Source organism: Peromyscus leucopus, chromosome 7, assembly GCF_004664715.2.
Source record: "Peromyscus leucopus breed LL Stock chromosome 7, UCI_PerLeu_2.1, whole genome shotgun sequence".
NCBI classification, from domain to species: domain Eukaryota; kingdom Metazoa; phylum Chordata; class Mammalia; order Rodentia; family Cricetidae; genus Peromyscus; species Peromyscus leucopus.
This window is the reverse complement of record NC_051069.1, coordinates 102313085-102334907: the sequence shown is the minus strand read 5'-3', so window position 1 is coordinate 102334907 and position 21823 is coordinate 102313085. Positions and strand designations below refer to the sequence as shown.

Below are 21823 nucleotides of genomic sequence, written 5' to 3'. Positions count from 1 at the left end.
GTAGAGTCCCAACTATTTGGGAGGCTGAGGTATGGGGGACAGCTTGAGCCTAGGGGTTCAAGCGCAGCCTGGGCAGCCTAGTAAAACCCCATCTCAAAACAAAACAAAACAAAAAATCAAAACAAACAAAAACAAAACAAACTTAAAACTTACTATATTATGTTCTATGGAAATAATTAATCCATGTTGAACTTCCCTTCAACGTTCTCCGTAGTCAACCTTGTCTTCAATATCAAATCCACCTAACAAGAATCACAGTTTCTCCTACCACGGTTTGTATTTCATTTCATTAAGAATATGATGGACGATGCCAACTGAGGTTTAAAATAGCTTCAAAATCATACAATTCCTGGTGGAGGTTACTTTAGCACCACAAAACTACTTCACTTTTCAAACATAAGACAGTTCTCAAGACACAGATCTACTAACACCTAAGCTGCATCCGCGCGATGAATTTTACAATGGTGCCAACATGTTAATGGACACAGTTACACAGCACCTTCATCTCCATGGTCTATGACAGCCACCTGTACCTAAATCGAGAAGTCTGTCTCCTGGGCGATTCCACTTCCAGCCTTCAAGCTGCTGATGCTCTGTATACTGTAGCCGTCTGTCATGGAACACCACCCTTATGATGCTCTGTGAAACCAGGGAGGACAGTGAGCATTTCAGTCACTCTGAATAAATGCAGAAGCATTTTCGGTTTTTTACTTATTAAATAGTAATAGATGAGCATACAAAACCAGGTTCTGCTTTAAATGCTCCTTCAGTGAGGTTGAGCACCATAGCTCACACCTAAATGCCAGCACTTGAGAGGCTGAGGCAGGAGGATTGCTTCAAGTTTGAAGCCATCCTGGGTCACATAAACAGCTAGTTTCAAAGCCCACATAGGCTATATAGTGAGTGACATCTTAGTTCCAAAATGAGAAGAGAAATTCCACCTGTTTCTATTCTTGGATATCTAATTTATGACACACTTACTTAGTTACCAAGAATTATAACTAAAAATTATGCACAAATTTAAAAAGTGTAATTTTTTTCCCCCTCCGAGACAGGGTTTCTCTGTGTAACAGCCCTGGAACTTGATTTGTAGACCAGGCTGCCCTCAAACTCATGGAGATCCGGCTGAACACTGGGATTAAAGGTGTGTACCACCACCACTGTCTAATTAAAAGGTTTAATTTATAAAATAATTCGATATTGTAATTAAAAAAAAATCAATGTACATGACCATGAAATTAGTGAGCAGGAATTAGATTTCTATGAGAAAATACTAGCTGCCCAAAAGACTGATGAAGGATGAAAACATAAATATAGATAGGTAGGCCTGACTAACAGTCAACTGTATTCATCTTAACATCGGCTGTAATGACGCAGGCCTGCAATCCCAGCAATCTCGAGGCTGAGGCAGGAGAGCTTAAGATTGAGGCCAGCTAGGTTACATAGGCGACTGTCTGAAAAACAATCACTAAGTTTCTCTAAAAAGACAGGTTGGTGAGGTGGCTTAGAGGATAAAGTGCTTGCAGATGACCTAAATTCAATCCTGGGAACCCTCATAAAAGTGAGAAGAATTGACTCCATAAAATTTTCCTCTAATTTCCATACACACACACTGTGGCATATACATACACACAACTAAATTAAATAAATCACTAAAGACTACAAAAGTGAACATTCTAGCTGGGCCTAGTGATACAGGTCTATAATTCTCACTACTTGGGAGGCTGGAGAATCAGAATATGAGGCTAGCCTAGGCTACAGAGTGAGCGCAAGACCATCCTTCACAACTTAATGGGTCCCTGTCTCCAATTTTAAACATATAAAAAAGTAGAGCCAGGCCTGACAGCTCACATCCATGAGCCCAGCACTGCAATACCACAGTAAGTCTGTGGCTTGAGTTTCATGATGAGTGCCAGGCCACACAGGCCCACCAAACAGTCAAAGGGTGGTCATGCTGGGAGTGGCTTGGGGTAGAGCTCCTTACTTCATGGACTGCCTGTGTTGCCTGTTTCTTCACTTGAGTTAGTCTGATATACTGTTTCTGTGTGTTTTAATTTGGAAGTAAATTCAAAGAAGTTCAACAAATTAAATGATTAACCTTTCATACCAAATTACTCTGACAGGCATTTTAACTAGCTCCATGAAACCATTTTAAATACAACTCACCTATGTAACTAGCTATTTCTCAATCAGGGAACTGCCTTAAAAAGTCAGTTTTCACTGATAAATGCCAAGTGTTTTAGAATTGACTTTCCCAGTACTTTGATAGAAATTTAATTTGGCACTTGGTGTTGATTTCAAACTGTGTTACACTTTCCTCAGATCATCAGTAGTCTTGGCTAATGACCTAAGCAAACATAAACTAGTAAACTGTACAACCCAGCACACACACAAGGAACTCAAGGGTATGGAGACAAGATATACAGCTCAAGGGTTCTTACAGCTGAGGACTTGCTCTTGTGGAAGACCCAAGTTCCATTTCCAACATTCACATATGCAGGCTCACAACCACCTGTAACTCTAGCTAGCAGGGATCTTCTGCCTCCTGAGGGCTCTTACACACACATTCACACACACACACACACACACTTTAAAAGTTAAAAAGTCAGGCCTGACAGCACAAGCCAGCAACTCTGCTCTTAAGAACTCTGAGGCAGGAGGACTACAAGTTCAAGGCCTTCATGATCTACACAGGGAGCTCAAGGCAGCTTATTCAAACTGTTGTAAGATTAGAAGTTCAATGGATTTGCAAATTGGCTCACTGAAATAGAGTACTAGCTTAGCATGTATGGGGCTGTAGGTTCAATTGTCAATACCAAAAAGAAAAACAAAAACCAAACAAAAAGTTTTTAACAGCTGGAGACATGGCTCAACAACTAAGAGCACTGGCCACTCTTCCAGAGGACCCGGGTTCAATTCCTAGCACCCACATGGCAACTCACAACTGTATCTCCAGTTCCAGGGGTGCTGTGGGATGGTCTGTATGTCAAATAAAACACTGATTGGCCAGTGGCCAGGCAGGAAGTAGGTGGGACAAGGAGAGAGGAGAATTCTGGGAAGCGGAAGGCTGAGGCAGAGAGACACTGCCAGCTGCCGCCATGACCAGCAGCATGTGAAGACGCCGGTAAGCCACCAGCCACGTGGCAAGGTATAGATTTATGGAAATGGATTAATTTAAGCTATAAGAACAGTTAGCAAGAAGCCTGCCACGGCCATACAGTTTGTAAGCAATATAAGTTTCTGTGTTTACTTGGTTGGGTCTGAGCAGCTGTGGGACTGGCGGGTGACAAAGATTTGTCCTGACGGCTGTCCTCAGGCTACATGAGGAATGTGAGACCAGCCTGGGCTACAGGAGACCCTGTGCCAACACACATGCACGCACACTTGAGCTCCACTTTTGGAGCCAGTTTTATAAGGCTCAACACAAGACACATCAAATACACTGTCAATGCTATTACAGAATCCATAACAATGAATCTTCAACCTTTTTATATTTGCATATTTTTTGGTAAAAGCAGCATGCTAGCTATCAAATTTAACTTTCACAGTGACAAAAATACAGTCTTATCTCCTGTTTAAAAAATTATTACTGGTGCTGGGTGGTGGTGATGCACACCTTTAATCCTAGCACTTGGGAGGCAGAGGCAGGCAGATTTCTGTGAGTTTCAGGCCAGCCTGGTCTATAGAGTGAGATCCAGGACAGCCAGGGCTACACAGTGAAGCACCCTTTCAAACAAACAAACAAATAAACAAACAACAAAACCAATGAAAAAATTATTCCTGGGAGTATCAGCAGACATGTATCTAGTCTGTGTGAGATCCCAGTTTGACCCCCAACATTACCCCAAACAGTAGGGGAGCTGAGCTCCGCGCAGCTCCTGCTAACAGTGCAACCTGTACCCTCCCAATAAGCAGATTCCAAAAACGCACTGCCTTTAATGCTGTAGTTTCTATAACAAGCCCAGTACACAGGCAGACAGGGCTAGAAGGGCTCACCACCCTCCATGACCCATGAGTGAGAGTGTGTGTATTCCTTGTCTAAAGATCAATCCTCAAGGCTGACCAGACAAGGCCTATGTCTCTTATATATAGGATGCCTGACATCCTCATTTAGATATGTCAGTAGATAAACTGAAATTTCAAGTTATACTGAAGATTTAAAAACTTAAAATTTAAAAAGTGAAATAAAAGGTTCTTAAAAGTTGTAAATTAATGTATTTCAAATGAAAGTTTCGGCTGGCCAGACGGCTCAGCTGGCACAAGTGCTTGCAGCACAAGCCTGACAACACGGGTTCAATGCCCAAATCCCGAATGAAGTTGGAAGGGAAGAACAAACTTCCAAAAGTTAGCCTCTGGCTTCCACATATGACATGCGCATACCTGTGCAGGAGTGTGTGCTCTCATTCTCTTTCTCTCTCTCATAATAATGATAATGATAATAATAAAAAAATAAAACTGAAAAGGGTCTAGATGTGAAGAGGGGTTTTGCTCTGCATAACTAACTTTTCTACTGTTTCCTGGATCCCAAAAACTGTAACTTCCATGTCACACATGAGTAAGCAAAATAGAGCTGAAAAAGCCCAAACTTCTAAAGTAGTCATTTTTCTAAAGAGATATTTTAAAATGTTTATAAAGAAGCTTGCATCAATGGCTCAGAGTTTAAGGTACAACTTCCAAACCTCTGTGGTGGAAGCAGAGAGCCCTCTAGCCTCAAGTGTGCTGTGGCAGTGGCACACCCACAATATAAATACATATCAAAAAACAAAAAATTTCTTGCATGACAAAAGCCACTTTTATTCAATTACCACAAAATCCACTGAAACAGACTGTCCTTACCTTTACCAATTTTCCACTGATCTCAGGCATATCTCCCATTTTGCGATTATCCAGCATCCGAATTTCATAGGACTGGCCTAATTTAAAGAAATTATATATCAAAAACAATCCATGTAAGGAACATCACTGTATTCTACATAATTTAACTGTCCCTCAGAATATACAACTACATGAAATTAATTTTTCAGTGTGCCAGAGAAGCATATTCAAGTTGATCTTTCTCTTTTTTCCCTGAAAAATCACACCATTCTATCACTGGCCATTCTCCTCAACTATTTTACTGCATATGTATCCAAGATTTAACTTTCTGCTTTTCTGAAATATTAAATTTATACCATGAAATCTATTTTGCTTATTTGTTTATTTATTTATTTTGGTTTTGCCATGTAGCTTTGGAATCTGTCCTGGAACTCATTTTGTAGACCAGGCTGGCCTCGAACTCAGAGATCCACCTGCCTCTGCTTCCTGAGTGCTGGGATTAAAGGCATGCGCCACCACCACCCAGCATAAAATTTATTTTTTAAGCTATAATTCATAGAGTTTTTAATATGTTCAGAGCTGCACAACTATCATTACTACCAATTTTAGAGCACTTTATTGTCTTAAACAGAAACCCCAACTCAGTAGCTATCACTTCCTATGCTCCTCTGTCCATCCTACTAAACCCCAGGCAATTACTATTCTACCTTCTATCTCTAGGGACTTGCCTATTACAGACATTTCATATAAACCAAAACATAATATGTATGGTTTCAGAGAATGTCTTCTTTCACTTAATGTGTGGTTTTTCCTTTTTGGGAATGACAATAAATGGTACTATGAACATAGACAAATAGTTTTTTTTTTTTGTATGGACCAAGATCAATTTTAATCTTGGAGCCTCTGTGTGTTACTAAATCCAAGTCACATTTGCCCATTGCTTCATTTGTATGTACACACACACACACACACACACACACACACACACACACACACACACACACACAATTTCTACATACTGGTCTAGAGCATTTAGAAAATTAGGAGGAGCTGGAGAGATAGATGGCTCAGTGTTTAGGAGCACTTACTGTTTTTCAAAAAGATCTGAGTTTGATTCCCTGTACCCATGTGAGGTGCTTACAACCTTTTCTAGCTCCAGGGGCAACAGCATTCATATCCACATTACCTACCCCTACAAAGACATATATATACCCAAATTTAAAAAATACTACTCTGGGTTGTTATTAATAAAAATAATGGTGTCATTTGGTATAAACCAAACACTGTTTCTAGACCAGTTGAACTTGAGACTTTAACTACCAACACCCTATCAATTCTGTGGGCCTACAGAAAGATAAGCAGTTCAACCTGTGGGTCATGACCTCTACAGGGGTCGAATATCAGATATCCTACATATCAGAAATTAATATTACAACTCATAATAGTAGCAATGAAACAATTTTAAGGTTGGGGGTTACCACATGAAGAACTGTATTAAGGGGTTGCAGCATTAGGAAGGTTGAGAACTGCTGCTCTAGGTTACAGAATTATCAACAAAGGGCTATCAAAATATAGTCAAATCACTTGAAAATTGGTGAGAAAAAAACAGCTGTGCATAGTATATTACTGAAATATTCCTTAATTTTTAAAATATTCCTTAAATTTGTCCATCATACTGAGAGATTAATAAAAGAATTTATGACAAGAGAAGTTTAAATATTTAAACTAAGATACAGATTGCAACATATTTAACAATGAATCTTGATTTTGAAAACAGTAACAATTTTTTTTGAAAGCATAGACGCAGTTTTGAAAAACATATCATTACACATTTAAAATTACATCAAGCCTCATAAGAACTTAGGAAATAAAAGTAAAAGTTTTGTGTTAGTTATCTGATTATTCAAAACGCTGAATAAAAAGTCAACACTGGCAGGTGAAGCAAGCCCGAGAGTTTCAGGCCAGCACGAGCTACGTAGTGAAACACTGTCTTGAAAAAGTCAAGTGGGCAAGGAATGGTTTTATACAATGATCTAAAGAGTCTCTCTAGAAAACAGCTTGTATGCACCTGTCAATAAGTTAAATTCCAGATCATTGGACTCACAGTCTAACTAATCAAAGGGGGAAAAATACGAGAGAGGGACTATTTTAACTTGTATTCCCCATAAAGGGCTGCCTGCCCAATACTCAAGAAGTGCTCACAAAATCACCAACAAATGCCTGATATTCCCCAAGGTAAACATGAACAAATCAAAAGGACACGTGAATTTAAAAAAAAAAAAAAAAAAATTGAAGACCAAGAGAAGTCTGTGGTGACATTGTGTCCCCCAATATATTGTGCACCTTAATAAACTTACCTGGGGTCAGAGAACAGAACAGCCACAATATTAAACATAGAGGTTAGGCAATGGTAGCACACGCCTTTAATCCTAGCATTCCAGAGTTCAAAGCCACACTGGAAACAGCCAGGCATGGTGGTGACACACGCCTTTAATCCCAGGAAGTGATGGCAGGAAGCAGAAAGGTATATAAGGAGTGAGAACCAGGAACTAGAGCCTGGTTAAGCTGTTAGCAGCAGTTCCACTGAGACCTATTTGGATGAGGACTCAGAGGTTTCCAGTCTGAGGAAACAGGTTCAGCTGAGAAATTGGCCAGGTGAGGTAGCTGTGGCTGGTTCTGTCTCTCTTGATCTTTCAGCGTTCACCTCATACCTGGCTCTGAATTTGTTTTTATTAATAAGACCTTTTAAAGATTCATGCTACAGAAGTCAGTCACTCTCCATGAGAGAAACCCAGACCTATCAGAGTGGTGTCGGCCCTTCAGTTTGAGTTGGCAAGGCTAAAGGTTTGTCCTATTTGCTGATAGCAGGAGAGGTTGAAAGCAGAGGTCACTAACTGGAGGCACCATAAGGAAGAGCCTATGGGAGCTTTCTGCTTTTAGATGTAAACTGTGAGGGGGAGGGGGAAGGACTACTCCAGAGTTCTGATGGAGGAAGAGCAGCTGCCCCCTCCTAAGGTGGTGAAAACAGCAAGGAGCAGCCCAGAGAAGACAAGACCCAAAGTGTCAAGTCAGCTACCATGGGACATCCACGAGGATGAAGTTAGTTTCAAATCTGGAGCTACAGGAAGAGAGGGGCTGCAGGGTTAACAGAGGCTTTTCAGGATACAGTGTGAGGTGCAGCCGTTTCAACACGACCACTGAAGGAGTAAAGAAGAAAACGAGGCTTCACCTCGTGGAGTCACCCAAGGGAAGATGAGAGGTGGACAAAATCAGTGCTCATTTGGCTCCCCTGGACAAAGGGAAAAACTGTCCCACTGGGGTCACTTTATGATCCTCAGAAACACCAAGTCCTCAAGCCTGAGAGAATAAGGAAGAGAAGGAAGGAGTCCTGGTGCCCCTGCTTTCTTTGGTTGATGTTTCCTGGTCCATCTAAGGAAGGGTCTGTCTGAAGCACACAGATGACAGTTCTGTGTCTTCCCACAGACAGATCAAAACATGCTGCTCATGGATAAAAGTTATTTATCCTCCCAGACCAGGAGCGGGCTTTAAAGGGTTCTGGTGCCATGGGCCTGTAACCTGGCACTTGGGAGGCAGAGGCAAGAGCTCCAGGCCAGCCTGTTTCAAATCCCAAGGGCAGGAATGTAGCTCAGAGATAAAGCACTTGCCCAGTCACACCCCAATGCCACATATTCCACTTCAGGAACGCCCACTGGAAGGTGACCAGCACTTCATAGACTTTTCTTTCCATTTGTCTTCTTCTCCTCCATAGTTTTTCAACTCCATACATTTCAGTTCCAAATAAAACTCAAAATTCCACTCCTAATAAAGTATTAAGTGTATCAAATCAAACTGTAACATCCCGTGAGATGCTGGTTCTGTTCTGACCTTTACCTTCTGAATTTTTAAAAATATTTGTTTAGTTTTTATGTTTGTCTGTCTGTATATATGTATATGTATATACATATATATGCACCATGTGCATGCAGTGCCTGTAGAGGCCAGAAGACGCCATCAGATCCCCAGCAACTGTAGTTGCAGATAGTTGTGAGCCACCATGTGGATTCTGGGAACTGAACCCAGGTCCTTTACAAGAGCATTAAGTGCTCATAACCACTGAGCCATCTCTCCAGCCCCTACCTTCTGAATTTACCTTCCACACTTTGGTATTTTTCTTCTTTGGGGGTTTAGTAACACAAAAGAACTGCCATGGTTGACAACTGCTAGCCCGGTGTAGTGAAGCACACCTTTAATCCCAGCACTCAGGAGGCAGAGGCAGGCTGATCTGAGTTCAAGCCAGCCTGATCTACAGAGCAAGTTTCAGGACAGATAGGGCTACACAAAGAAACCCTGTCTTGATAAACAAACAACCCCCCCCCCTCAAAAAAGAAAGAAAGAAAGAAAGAAAACACAACTCCTATGCTGAGTTCATATCCCTACATACCTCTTGTTTTAAGTACTCAGATTCTAAACTGACCTTTCTCACATGGACTCCAAAGACATGACAACACCCATGTGGCTAAGTTTAAGCATATAAAAAAATCATTTATTTTTCTTTTATGTGTATGAGTGTTCTGTCTACTCATTTGACTGGTGTTCAAAGAGGCAAAAAAGAATGCAATAGATTCCTTGGAACTGGAGTTACAAATGGTTGTAGCACGGCACGTGGGAACTGGAAATGAACGTAGGTCCTTCCTCTGCAAGAGCATTAAGTATTTTTTAAAGCTGGAAAGCCTAGCATGTGGGAGACAGAGGCAGGCAGATTTCTGAGAATTTTAGGCCAGTTTTATCTATACAGTGAGTTCCAGGCAAGTCAAGACCACAAATGAGACCCTATCTCACAAAAAAAAAAAAAAAAAAAAAAAAAAAGGGCAGCAAGTATTCTTAACTGCAGGGCTACCTATGTTTTATCCTCTTATTTTCACAGTCCTGACTTTCAGTAACCAAAATTAAACAAAAGGAAATCTAGTATGGATAAAATGAAAGTAACTAAAAACAATTTTTTCTAGAGTGTACAATATTTTCATAGAATTTTAAGTAAAAAAAAACGTGCTATTATTTCCTAAAGCCTAAGACCTCTTTGCAGTGTAGCTGATATTGGTTAATCAACAGGGCAGTATTTGAGAGGAACTGGGAGGAAGGTTCTCTTTTTTGCTTGCAGATGAGATGATGCTCCAGTGGCTACAAGGACCTAACCCAGAATTTAGCAAGGCAGAATAGGTCTCCCAAATCCCCTTCCAAAGACTAAGCTCCTTGGCAAAGGATGATTTATCCTAGTCAGACCCTGTTCAAAGAACCAGTTACTCCAAGTTCAAAATCAGAAACCTAATTCTTATAGAAAGCTATTTAGAGATAACCAGCCAAACACAAAGTTGTGGTCTTCAAACTCTGAACTCTTATAGTTTGAAAACATCACCCCTCCCACCCAGCTAAGAATTCTTGATCCAATTTCTGCTACCTACATTATCTACAGTTTCCCCTTTCTTTTGTTTTCTTCCCATTATCCAATGGTGTAGTCCTAATGAATAGTTCCAAAGGCAGGTGAGCAGTGAGCCTAAGGGGGAGCTACTAGCAAACAGCAAATCACAGCATTAGCCTCCGAATACCTGCCAACTCTCCTCTGAATGCTATCCTTCAACTGGTGGTACTGGAGGGCTGGGGGTTGGAGCTCAGCAGTGGAGCACCTGCCCTGCATGCTTGAGGCCAGTGTCTGATCCCCAGCAATGCAGAAATAGAAAGACAAACAGAAAGCCCACTTATTTTCCCAAATATTTAAAGTTTAAAAAAAAAAAGTGAACTGGGGAGAGGGGGCGGGGCATGGTGGCGCACAGTTTTAATCCCAGCAACTAAGGCACAGGCAAGCAGATCTCTTTGAGTTTAATGCCAGCCAGGTCTACACAGTGAGTTCCAGGGATAGTCAGGGATATACAGTGAGACCCTGTCTCAAAAGAGAGGGGCACCTATGGTTCCCAAGCCAGCAGCAGCCTCACCTCAATTTACCAGGAATATAAGTTCCTGGCAGTGTAGTGGCACACACCTTTAATCTCAGCACTTTCCAGGCCTTATCTCAGAAGAGAAAAGAGGAGAGGCGGGAAGGGGAGAGATGGGGAGGGCAGAAGAGAGAGAAAGAGAAAAGCAAAGTTCCTGGGTCCTATCCTGGGAACCAGGACCTCACTCTCGGCCTCCCTGCAACTCTGAGACCACTACCTTGTATGGAAGCCCAGTGCTTACTGGTCAGGGCTCCTCCCTGTGCACTCAGAACCTTCCCTTAGAACAAGGTCCTGCTCTAAAAGCTCTTAGTGGGCCTGATGGAGAGTGCAGCACTTGCCTTACACATCTACAGCCCTGGGCTGGATCCCAAGCACCCCAACAACAAACAAAGCAGCTCTTACTAAAATAGCCAAGAATTAACCACATTTTCCCTCAGTGCCTAAACAAATCTCAGGGTTCCATCCCTAACACCACACAGTCAACCAACAGAATAAAATAAGATTAAAATGAATATCCTTGCCCCCACACTGTTTCTTTTGAAAATTTCAAGTCCCAAACAAATTACTAAATAAAATCATTTGAAAGTTAAATTTCCAATAGCTATATTGGAATAATAAGTACTATATATTAAAAGCAAAGTGGACGAGCACACATGCTACAGATAGGATTACTGTCTTGAGATAAAGAGCCTCATTATTCTAAACTCCCTATCAAGGGAAGTTACAAGTTAATCTTCCACTTTTTTTTTCTTCCCTTTTTGGAAACAGGGTCTTACTGTATAGACCAGAGTGGCCTCAAATTTAAGATCTGCCTGCCTTTGCCTCCCAAGTGCTGGGCTTAAAAGAACGTGCCACCGGGCTCAGTTCCCTTCTACATCTTGTAATATTAACCACAAATATAAAGCCTAAAACCTATTGTTCAATGAGTTAACGATTCTACTTTAGTGGCCGCCAGGCAGTAGTAGTGCATGCCTTTAATCCCAGCACTTGGGAGGCAGAGGAAGGTGCATCTCTGAGTTTGAGGCCAGCCTGGTCTACAGAGCTAGTTCCAGGACAACCAGGGCTACACAGAGAAACCCTGTCTTGAAAAACAAAAGATTGCATTTAGTGACAGAAAAAGAACCACAATGTACATGAAAAGGTTGTTCATGTACAACACTGTTGGCTCACAGAAAATGTCCTACAGATTTTGCTAAGCTTGTACAATGTAAGAACCTTTTTAATTGTTACTAGCTAAGTTACAATACCAAAACATTTTAAGATTTTTGTAGATTTTTACATGCTATATGAGGAACCATACTAACCTTGGTTCAAGTAAGTGAGGGTCTCATCATGCAGTTTCACGGCTGGTGAAGTCGCAGCACACATCACATACTGAAATGGGGGGTGCTTGGCCTCACCATCCAAAGAAAGGCTGGAATCTTCTTGCTTGAAAATGGGCAATGCCAATACATCACTGAAAAACAGAACATTAAAATTTACTTTTCTTTATGTTTCAGGTATTTGAAAGCATGTAAACATAGTTCAGGGGTCATCACCATCCATCCAGTGCTCAAGATGGAACCCAAAGTTTTGCATATGCTAGATAGTCAATGAATTATTTCATTTAAAATTTAAGATAAGCTGGATGGTGGTGATGACCCACTTGGGAGGAAGAGGCAGGAGGATCTTTGTGAGTTCCAGGCCATCCTGGATAGCCAGGGCTGTTACACAGAGAAACTCTGTCTGGAAAAAACAAAAAAAGAAAAAAAAAAAAAAAAAAAAAAAAAAAAAAAAAAAAAAAAAAAAAAAAAACAAAGAAAGAAACCCTGTCTTTAAAACCACTCCCCCCAAAAAAGAAATCTGAAAAAAAATTTAAGATAAATGTTTTGTAGAATAAAACCACTATTAATGCTAATCTGGTTTATCTAAAAGATACACTAAGTCACTCATTTTTCTAATGACAGCACATTAGGAACACTGTAAAGTAACAGCTAAGGCTGGGCATGTAGCTCAGGGGAGGATATTTGCCTATAATGTAAGGGCCCTAGGCTTAACTCCCAACACCACCACAAACAAAAAATTAGCTAGAATTTTTTTTCTTTTAAAAATCAGTAAATTTAAGCCAGGCGGTGGTGGTGGTGGTGGTGGTGGTGGTGGTGGTGGTGGTGGTGGTGGTGGTGGTGGTGGTGGTGCACACCTTTAATCCCAGCACTTGGAGAGGTAGAGACAGGTGGATCTCTGTGAGTTCAAGGCCAGCCAGCCTAGTTTATGTAGCAAATCCTACAGAGTAAGTTCCAGGAAAGGTTCCAAAACTACACAGAGAAACCCGGTCTCAAAAAACAAAACAAAACAAAACAAAACCAGTAAACTTGCTGGGTGTAGTGGTACAGGTCTTTACTTCCAGCATCCAGGAGGTAAAGGCAGGTAGATTCCTGTGAGTTCAAGGCCAGCCTAGTTTATGTAGCAAATCCTAGACTTCAAGAGTTACATAGTGAGATCCTCTCAAAATAAACAAAACAATAAACTCTGGCTGAGGATATAGCTCAGATGGTACACCCTGGGCCCCATGAGACCCTGTCCTAATAAAAAAATTAAACTCCAGATTACCTTTAAAAAAGAAAAAGCAAATCCAGAGTGCCTAACTACCTGTTTTGAAAGGCAGAAACTAAGACTCCTGCCAAAAGACAGGTCACATTAGCATCATGGAGCCACAAAGAAGCATTGAATAAAATAAAAACGGTGCTTAACAAATGCTCCCCCAAGAGGCCTGCTACAGCTGAAAACAAAGCTTTCATCTAGTCCAAAACAATGACTGAACAGCAAACTGGCATTAGAAACAGTGGCTACTTTTCTCCCAGGAAAAATCTGCATCCAGGGGTCTTCTGGGACTGTCTGTACCTGTCAGCTTTGTGAGCATGGCTGGCTGGCTCTGCTTGTGTTTAACAGAATCACTGAGTAGTGACAGTCATCTTTTAACAATGTACGATACCGTTATTTTTGGTATACTGATAGAGTCATGCAACCATCACCAGTATCCAATTCCAGAACATTTTCCGCCTCAAAAAGAAAGTTCTTATCATTGTAATCTCAGCTCTTGGGAGATTCAATAGTGTGAGGCCGGTCTGGATTATACAGTGAGATTTTCTTTTCTTTTCTTCTTTTTCTGAGACAGGGTTTCTCTGTGTAGCCTTGGCTGTCCTAGAATTCAATCTGTAGACCAGGCTGGCCTCAAACTCACAGAGATCCTCCTGCCTCTGCCTCCCGAGTGCTAGGATTAAAGGCCAATGAGATTTTGTTTAAAAAAAAAAAAAAAAAAAAAAGAGGGCTAGGAATGTAACTCAGTTGGTAAAATGTCTCAAAAAATGGGGGAGGTTGTGGCTCAATTGTAGAACACTTGCCTAGCATGTGCAAGGTCCTGGGTTCAATCCATGGTAAAAAGATGAGGGGAGAGCAGAACAGGGAATATTAGCAACCCCAGCACTGAAGCAAGATCACCCCAATTTGATGGTGGTCTGGACAGTGAGGCCATATATCCCAAAAGAAAAATATGGGGCTGGAGAGGTGCTCAGCGGTTAAGAGTACTTCTGGTTCTTGTCAAGGACCAGGGTTTGGTTCCCAGCACCCACAGAGCGGCTGATTGCTGTCACACTTCTTCTGTGACTCTCTTTTACACACATGCACACACACATGGGGTGGGAGAGGGAAAGGAACAGAGAGAGAAATATTTAAAAAAGAAAATGATGACAAAGTTCCAATCAACACAGCAAACATCAGAAATTAGGTCATTTTATTCCTCTAAACCCTCCATCAGCTGGCTTTCAACCAGGGTTCTAACAAAATCATGCAAAGCCCAGCCCATGGTGCTCCTCATCCTTACCAAATCCTGGCCACATTGACCTCCCAACATGCCCTTTTCAGGGCTATTTGCTGGCTGCTCTGCCCACAGAGGCCAGAAGAGGGTGTCAGATCCCCTGAAACTGGAGTTACAGGTAGTTGTGAGCCACCATGTGGGTTCTAGAAATGGAACTTGGGCCCTCTGAAAGAGCAGCCAGGGTGCTTAACCCCTGAGCCATTTCTTCAGCCCAGGACAGATTATTTAATTGAACTAAAATAAGTAAATTTCATCTTTTAAAATTGACAAATAAGTGCTGGGTGGTGGTGGCGCATGCCTTTAATCCCAGCACTCGGGAGGCAGAGGCAGGCAGACCTCTGTGAGTTTGAGGCCAGCCTGGTCTACAAAGCAAGTTCCAGGAAGGGTGCAAAGCTACACAGAGAAACCCTGTCTCGAAAAAACCAAAACAAACAAACAAAAAACAAACAAAACAAAAAACTGACAAATAAAATAATATATATTTTGGGGCATCACACGATGTTGCAAACAAATAGAACATTTTTAAATGAAAGATACACAAATGCTACAACAGATTTGATCCTACAATGTATCTACTGCATAGCCACAAAATGCATAAAACCAGATAAAACTCTTGATAAGAAAAGCTGAACCATCTATACTGTTAGCACTAAAGTTGTGACTTTAAGACCTTAACAAAGCTGGGCACAGTGTGCATGCCTGCCATCTCAACAGAGGCAGGGTCAGAAATTCAAAGTTATCCTTAGTTACATGTGGAAACGAAAACCAGCTCGGCCACAGGAGACTGTGCCTCAGAAAACAAAGAAATATGCTGGGTGTAGTGGTAAACACCTGTAACTCCAGTACTAGAGGCATCAGAAATTCAAGGCCAGACTTGGCTACATAGTGAATTTGAGTTTGGCCTGAGCTGCATAAGACCTTATCTCAAGAAAAAAAGGAAAAGAAAGAAAAGGAAAAGGGAAAGGAAAGGAAAAAGGAAGGGGAGGAAGGGAGGAAAAGAGGAGGGGAAGAAGGGAGGAAGGAAGGAAGGAGGGGAGGGAGGAAGGAGGGAAGGAGGGAGAGAGGAAGGAAGAAAGGAAGGAAGGAAGGAAGGAAGGAAGGAAGGAAGGAAGGAAGGAAGGAAGGCAGGCAGGCAGGCAGGCAAGAGAAGAGCCCAAGAAACTTGATAAAATGACCATATGAAGAACCGGATGAAGAACCGTAAGGATCCCTAAATATCTAGCAGTACACGATGCTTTCCAGGATGACTGGGCCCAGCATGCACTGAGTGTCCGTCCTGCCTGCTCTCATAGCTTTGAACACAACTACAGCAATGGGGTAGTTTTCAAAAACAAGTGAAAATGTGATGCCTTCTTAGTGAGAAAGTAGCAAGTAAGTCATGAAAGCATATTTGGAAGGTGAAGTTCTAAATAATTCCAAAGACAAAGAAAGGGCTGGCTAAATGACTCATGCAGGAAAGGCCCTTGTCACATAAGTGTGGTGACCAGTTTAGTCCCCAGGATCCACATGGAAGGAAAGGACAGGGCCAACCCCAACAAACTGTCCTTTGACTTTCTCATGTGTGCTGCGCTATGCATATGTATACATGCATTCACACACAGAGTAATAAAATGTAATAATTTTTTTCAAAATTCAAAATAAAACCAAGATGGAAACTAACATGGAGACCTGAACTAACAGAACAGTCTATATGCCAACTCTGCCCCACTCAGAACAAGAAAGCAGACAATTGAGGCAGATGTCCAAGACCAAGACTACTGAGAGTCCAGAACAGCAAAAACAGTGATCGCTCTATAATATCACATATATTATACACATATATGTCCAGAGGTCGTGGCACATGCCTTTAATCCTAGCAGTTGGGAAGCAGAGGCAGGTGAATCTCTGACTTGAGGCCAGCAAGGTCTACAGAGCGAGTTATAGGGCAGCCAGAGCTATACAGAGGAAATCACATATATTCTTTAAAAAAAAAAAAAAAAAAAAAGCCAGGCGGTGGTGGCTCACGCCTTTAATCTCAGCACTGGGAGGCACAGGCAGGTGGATCTCTGTGAGTTCGAGGTCAACCTGGGCTACAGAGTGAGTTCCAGGAAAGGAGCAAAGCTACACAGAGAAACCCTGTCTCGGAAAAACAAAGAACAAAAATGTTTTTCTTTAAAAAAAAGAAAGAATGAATGAATTTATTTAGTGTGCATGTATGAATTTTATATGCCCCACATTGATACAGGAGCTCAAGCCAGAAGAGAGTGCTGGATCCTCTACATCTTAGAGTTATGAGTAGGCGGTTGCAAGCCACAATGCAGGTCTTGGGAAATGAACCTTGGTCACCTACAGAAGCAGCCCCAACATAAAATCTTCTTACAAGGACTTAAGAGCTAACTGTCTTTACAGAAAGAGGCTAAAATACAAGCAAAGTCCAGAAACTCTGAGCAAACCTGGAATGCAAAATAGCTTTTACCAAAGGCTGTCTTTCCAGTTTGAAGATAGAATTACAGAGCTACGTCATTATTCTGGCTACATTATGGATCTAGAATGAGTCCCTCCCTCAAATGAACTGAACAGGAAAGAGTCGAAGAGAATGGATGAAGTAGAGCAAGCTTCTACAAGGATGCCTGTCACATTAATTTCTCCAGATGATCCAAGAACTGCTAAATGTGGATTCAAGGTGGCTCTAGCCAAGCAGGAAGGCCTCCCAGAGTTTGACAAGCTAATGAAAAGTCACAGGCATCAAATTGTTCCATGTAATTCCACAATGCCAAGATTCAAAAATACCAAGCATAAAAGGACAAACAAGACTCTAGGAATAAGAACCCAAAGCAAAAACAACAGATGGTTTAACACCCAGTCCCAGACTCCTGTCTGCAGTACCCAGCACTTTTCGATCTGTGCTGCAGAGGACAGAGGCCTCACAACCCTCATAGGAGACTTCCTACTAACTGGAATCTTGTTAGTTTTCAGCAAAGAGAAGCACGTGTGGAAGATTTCAGAGTGGGGCAGGGAAAGGCAAGGCAGGTAACACACAGGCTTCTAAGAGCTAGATGCTGAGCCAGCAGGAGCTAAGGGCACCACAGTCCTTCCCAGCCCTCTCGGCACCTCTGCTGTGGAAGGTTTCACTACGCTCCCTGCTGCTACAAACAGCTCAGTGGCTTCCATTTTCCTAACTGGATACAGAAATGATTCAAACTCTGAAATCATGCTCACCTAGTTTGAAGAAGTCTAGAAAGACCTGCAAGGAACAAGAGACTTCCAAGGAGAGCTAACACATAGAATTCCAGAACAGGAAATTAAGATGAACCAAATTAAGAACTCGGGCTGAATGGCAGCTCCGACTGTGACTGGAAAGTCAGGGAAACGGAATAGGAGAAAGGAGGTATCCATAAGACGGCAGGGGGGAGTGGAACGGAGGGGAGCAGAGGATAAAGACTGAAGTTGCAGTGGGTTGTCGTCGTCGTTGTTGTTGGGGGGGGGCATTGACACAGGGTCTCACTATGTAGCTCTGGCTGTCCTGGAACTCACTATGTAGACCAGGCTGGCCTCAGAGATCGCCTGCCTGAGCCTCTGAGTGCTGCACTTAAAGGCGTGTGCCCACCTGGCCAAGACTGCAGATCACCTAGATGTGCTCTTGTTTCTAGAAGCAACTAGAGTCTGCAGCTGGACACAGAGGAGGCATCCTGAGGCTGGGAAGCCGTCTAGGAAAGTGTGGAGCATAGGGTGGGCAGGAGCAAGGGCAAAAGGTCACTAACTACCGAGCAATGTGAAGCTAAGACTCAACTAGAATTGTGCATCAAGCACAACTAAGATAATCTCAATATTCCCATGTACCTGAAAAAAAAAACTACATGTACAAACAGTTTTGCAAACATTCTCATTGAAAAAGAGCTAAAACCTCAAATCTAGAATTCACTCTGGGTGAATTTTACAAAACATTTTTTTTTTTTTTTTTTTTTGGTTTTTCAAGACAGAGTTTCTCTGTGTAGCTTTGCGCCTTTCCTGGATCTCGCTCTGTAGCCAGGCTGGCCTCGAACTCACAGAGATCCGCCTGCCTCTGCCTCCCGAGTGCTGGGATTAAAGGCGTGCGCCACCACCGCCCGGCTTACAAAACATTTTTGTCTTTTTCAAAAATAATTTGTCTTTAATTTTATGAGCATTAGTGTTTGCCTGCATGTATGTCTGTGTAAGGGTGGTGGATCCCTGGGAACTAGAATTACAGACGGTTTTAGGCTGCCATATGGGTGCTGGGAATTGATTGACCTAGGTCCTCTGGAATGAGCAGCCAGTGCTCTTAACAACTAAGCCATCTCTCCAGCCCCCATTTTTTCCTGTCTTGAGAGACGGTTTCATGTAACTCAGGATAGCCTGGAATTCACTCAGTAGCTAAGAATGGTCCTGAACAACCAATCCTCCTGCCTCCACTTCTAAGTACTAGGATTTCATGTGTGTGTCATCATGCCTGGCTTCAACCTTTGAATAGTTAATTCCACATGAGCTTATAGCTCTAAGAAAAATGAACAAAGAAAGGGCAGTGAAACTGCTCATCTGGTAGAAGCACTTGTTGGCAAGCTGGGACCCACAAGGTAGAATGAAAGAATGGAATTCTGCAAGTTAGCCTTTAACCTCCACATGTGTGCTGTGCCAAGTCACACAACACATTCTCTCCCTCCCTCCCTCCCTCTCTCTCTCTCTCTCTCTCTCTCTCACACACACACACACACTTTTTAATATAAAATGCAATAAAAAAAAGAGGGCTAGAGAGATGGCTTATGGTTAAGAACTTGCTGCTCTTAAAGAGGACCTGGGTTTCGTTCCCAGCATCCACATGATGACATACACTATCCATAACCCCAGTTGAAGAAAATCTGATAATACCTTCTTCTGGCCCCCTTGGGCACCAAGCACAAACATGGTGCACATACATACATGCAGGCAAACATTCACACACATATAAAATAAAATAAAACCTTTTAAAATATTTTTTAAAAGAAAAGAAAGCTAAATAAAAAGCCAATCTTCTCTCAGGATGGAGACAATTTAGGAGAATTTAGAATTTAAATTTAGAATATAGAATTCTCTATTAAAATCAGTAAGATAACTAAGGATTCCTCCTTTTGGTGTCTCTAGCCAACGTTTCATTGAAACCCTAGACATCTCACAAAGAGGGAGACAGAAAGAAATATAAGACCTACAGTCACCATTTAATGACACACTCTAGCTATGCAGAAAACCTGAGATCTTACACATTCCTAGAATGAAATAAAATGATCAGAATGATAACAAGTGAGGTGGGGGTAGCACAACAATAATAGAAGTTCTAACCAAGTCATGTGCCTCTACACAAGAATTGCACAAGTTTTAGGTCAGCCTGAGCTACACAGTGAATTTGAGGACAGCATGGGCTATGGCATGGACTATATAAGGAAACCCCACTCAAAAAACAACACAACACAAAGCCAAACAACAAAAAGCACAGGATTCTCAGTCCACTTTCCTCCTGTTGAGATCCTACTCTTCTATGTGGAGACTGTTCAATTACTATCAGTAGGATGTTTAAGAAGGTAACGGAAAGGACCAGAGGTCAGTCCTAGTCTGAACCTGCAAACCTTAGCTGTCACTCACTGAGTAACACTCTGCAGGCTACTCAACTTCTATGGGCTCCAATAAGTGGTAAAGCTGAGGGACAGATCTTACAAGTGTGTGAGACAGGAACAGACATCATTTTAACCTGAAAAGGTATGATGACTCTGATCTAGATGTAGAACAGAAATGGTCTCCACATTAACACCATGAAGACTGGCAAGAGGACTCAGCAGGTAAAAGGGCTTGCTGACAGGCCTGACAATCTGAGTTCTAGTCCTGACACACCTGGTGGAAGGAGAACACCCACTCCCAAAAGCTATCTTCTGACCTTTACATCAAGCACATCCTGGGGTATGCACAAACACAATAAATAAATGTGATTTTAAAATTTAACAGAGCAAGCCCATCATTCAAGGCAAAAAAAGTTGACAGTATGTTGCAGTAATAAAGTCTGAGCCTCCACCATGTGCAGGAGAGCCGTCTATATTAAAGAATACAACTTCTTGATACTGTGTAACTTAAAAGTGTCAAAATGTAACTGACTATAGCAGCAAACTCCAATAACCTAGCACTCTGAGGCAGGAGGATAGAGAGTTCCAGCCAAAAGGGCTACGTAAATAGACTGCCTCAAAACAAGAAACCGGCAGTACACTGAGCTCAGACAGCCCCGGGGCAAGCGAGAGCCAGACCGGCACTGGGCAGAGGAAAATCAACTAAACATGGGCAAAGGAGATCCTAAGAAGCCGAGAGGCAAAATGTCCTCATGTGCATTCTTTGTGCAAACTTGCCGGGAGGAACACAAGAAGAAGCACCCGGATGCTTCTGTCAACTTCTCAGAGTTCTCGAAGAAGTGCTCAGAAAGGTGGAAGACCATGTCTGCTAAAGAAAAGGGGAAATTTGCAGACATGGCAAAAGCTGACAAGGCTCGTTATGAAAGAGAAATGAAAACCTACATCCCCCCAAAGGGGAGATCAAAAAGACGTTCAAGGACCCCAATGCACCCAAGAGGCCTTGTTCGGCCGTCTTGTTCTGAGTATCGCCCCAAAAATCAAAGGAGAGCACCCCGGCTTGTCCATCGGGGATGTGGCGAAGAAGAAGCTGGGGGAGATGTGAGCAGCACTGCTTCGGGCGACAAGCAGCCCTACGAGAAGAAGGCTGACAAGTACGAGAAGGACATCGCTGCCTACAGGGCTAAAGGAAAACCTGATGCAGAGAAGGGGGTCGTCAAGGCTGAAAAGAGCAAGAAAAAGAAGGAAGAGGAAGATGAGGAGGAGGATGAAGAGGATGAGGAAGAGGAGGAAGAAGAGGAAGACGAAGATGAAGATGATGAATAAGTTGGTTCTAGCGCAGTTTTTTTCTTGTCTATAAAGCATTTAACCCCCCTGTACACAACTCACTCCTTGTAAAGAAAAAAAAATGAAATGTAAGGCTGTGTAAGATCTGTTTTTAAACTGTACAGTGTCTTTTTTTTGTATAGTTAACACACTACCGAATGTGTCTTTAGATAGCCCTGTCCTGGTGGTATTCTCAATAGCCACTAACCTTGCCTGGTACAGTCTGGGGGTTGTAAATTGGCATGGAAATTTAAAGCAGGTTC

At 42.1% G+C, this 21823-nt stretch overlaps 1 protein-coding gene and 1 pseudogene across 5 annotated transcripts in view; one reads left to right on the top strand and one right to left on the bottom strand.

Annotated features, from left to right (window-relative positions):
- The window catches only part of Ubp1 (upstream binding protein 1), a 50197-nt gene that overhangs the window by 22112 nt on the left and 6262 nt on the right, over positions 1 to 21823 (bottom strand). For all 5 annotated transcript variants that reach the window (XR_005092047.1, XM_028893004.2, XM_037208004.1 and 2 more), the window contains 3 exons: positions 12107 to 12258; positions 4837 to 4913; positions 534 to 639 (listed from right to left, as the gene is read on the bottom strand). Coding sequence is in view for 4 of the 5 variants with exons in the window: in XM_028893004.2 (XP_028748837.1) it covers positions 534 to 639; positions 4837 to 4913; positions 12107 to 12258 (335 nt within the window). In the remaining variant the exon portion in view is untranslated. The remainder of the gene's footprint in view (positions 1 to 533; positions 640 to 4836; positions 4914 to 12106; positions 12259 to 21823) is intronic.
- On the top strand, positions 20906 to 21575 carry LOC114709259 (annotated as a pseudogene).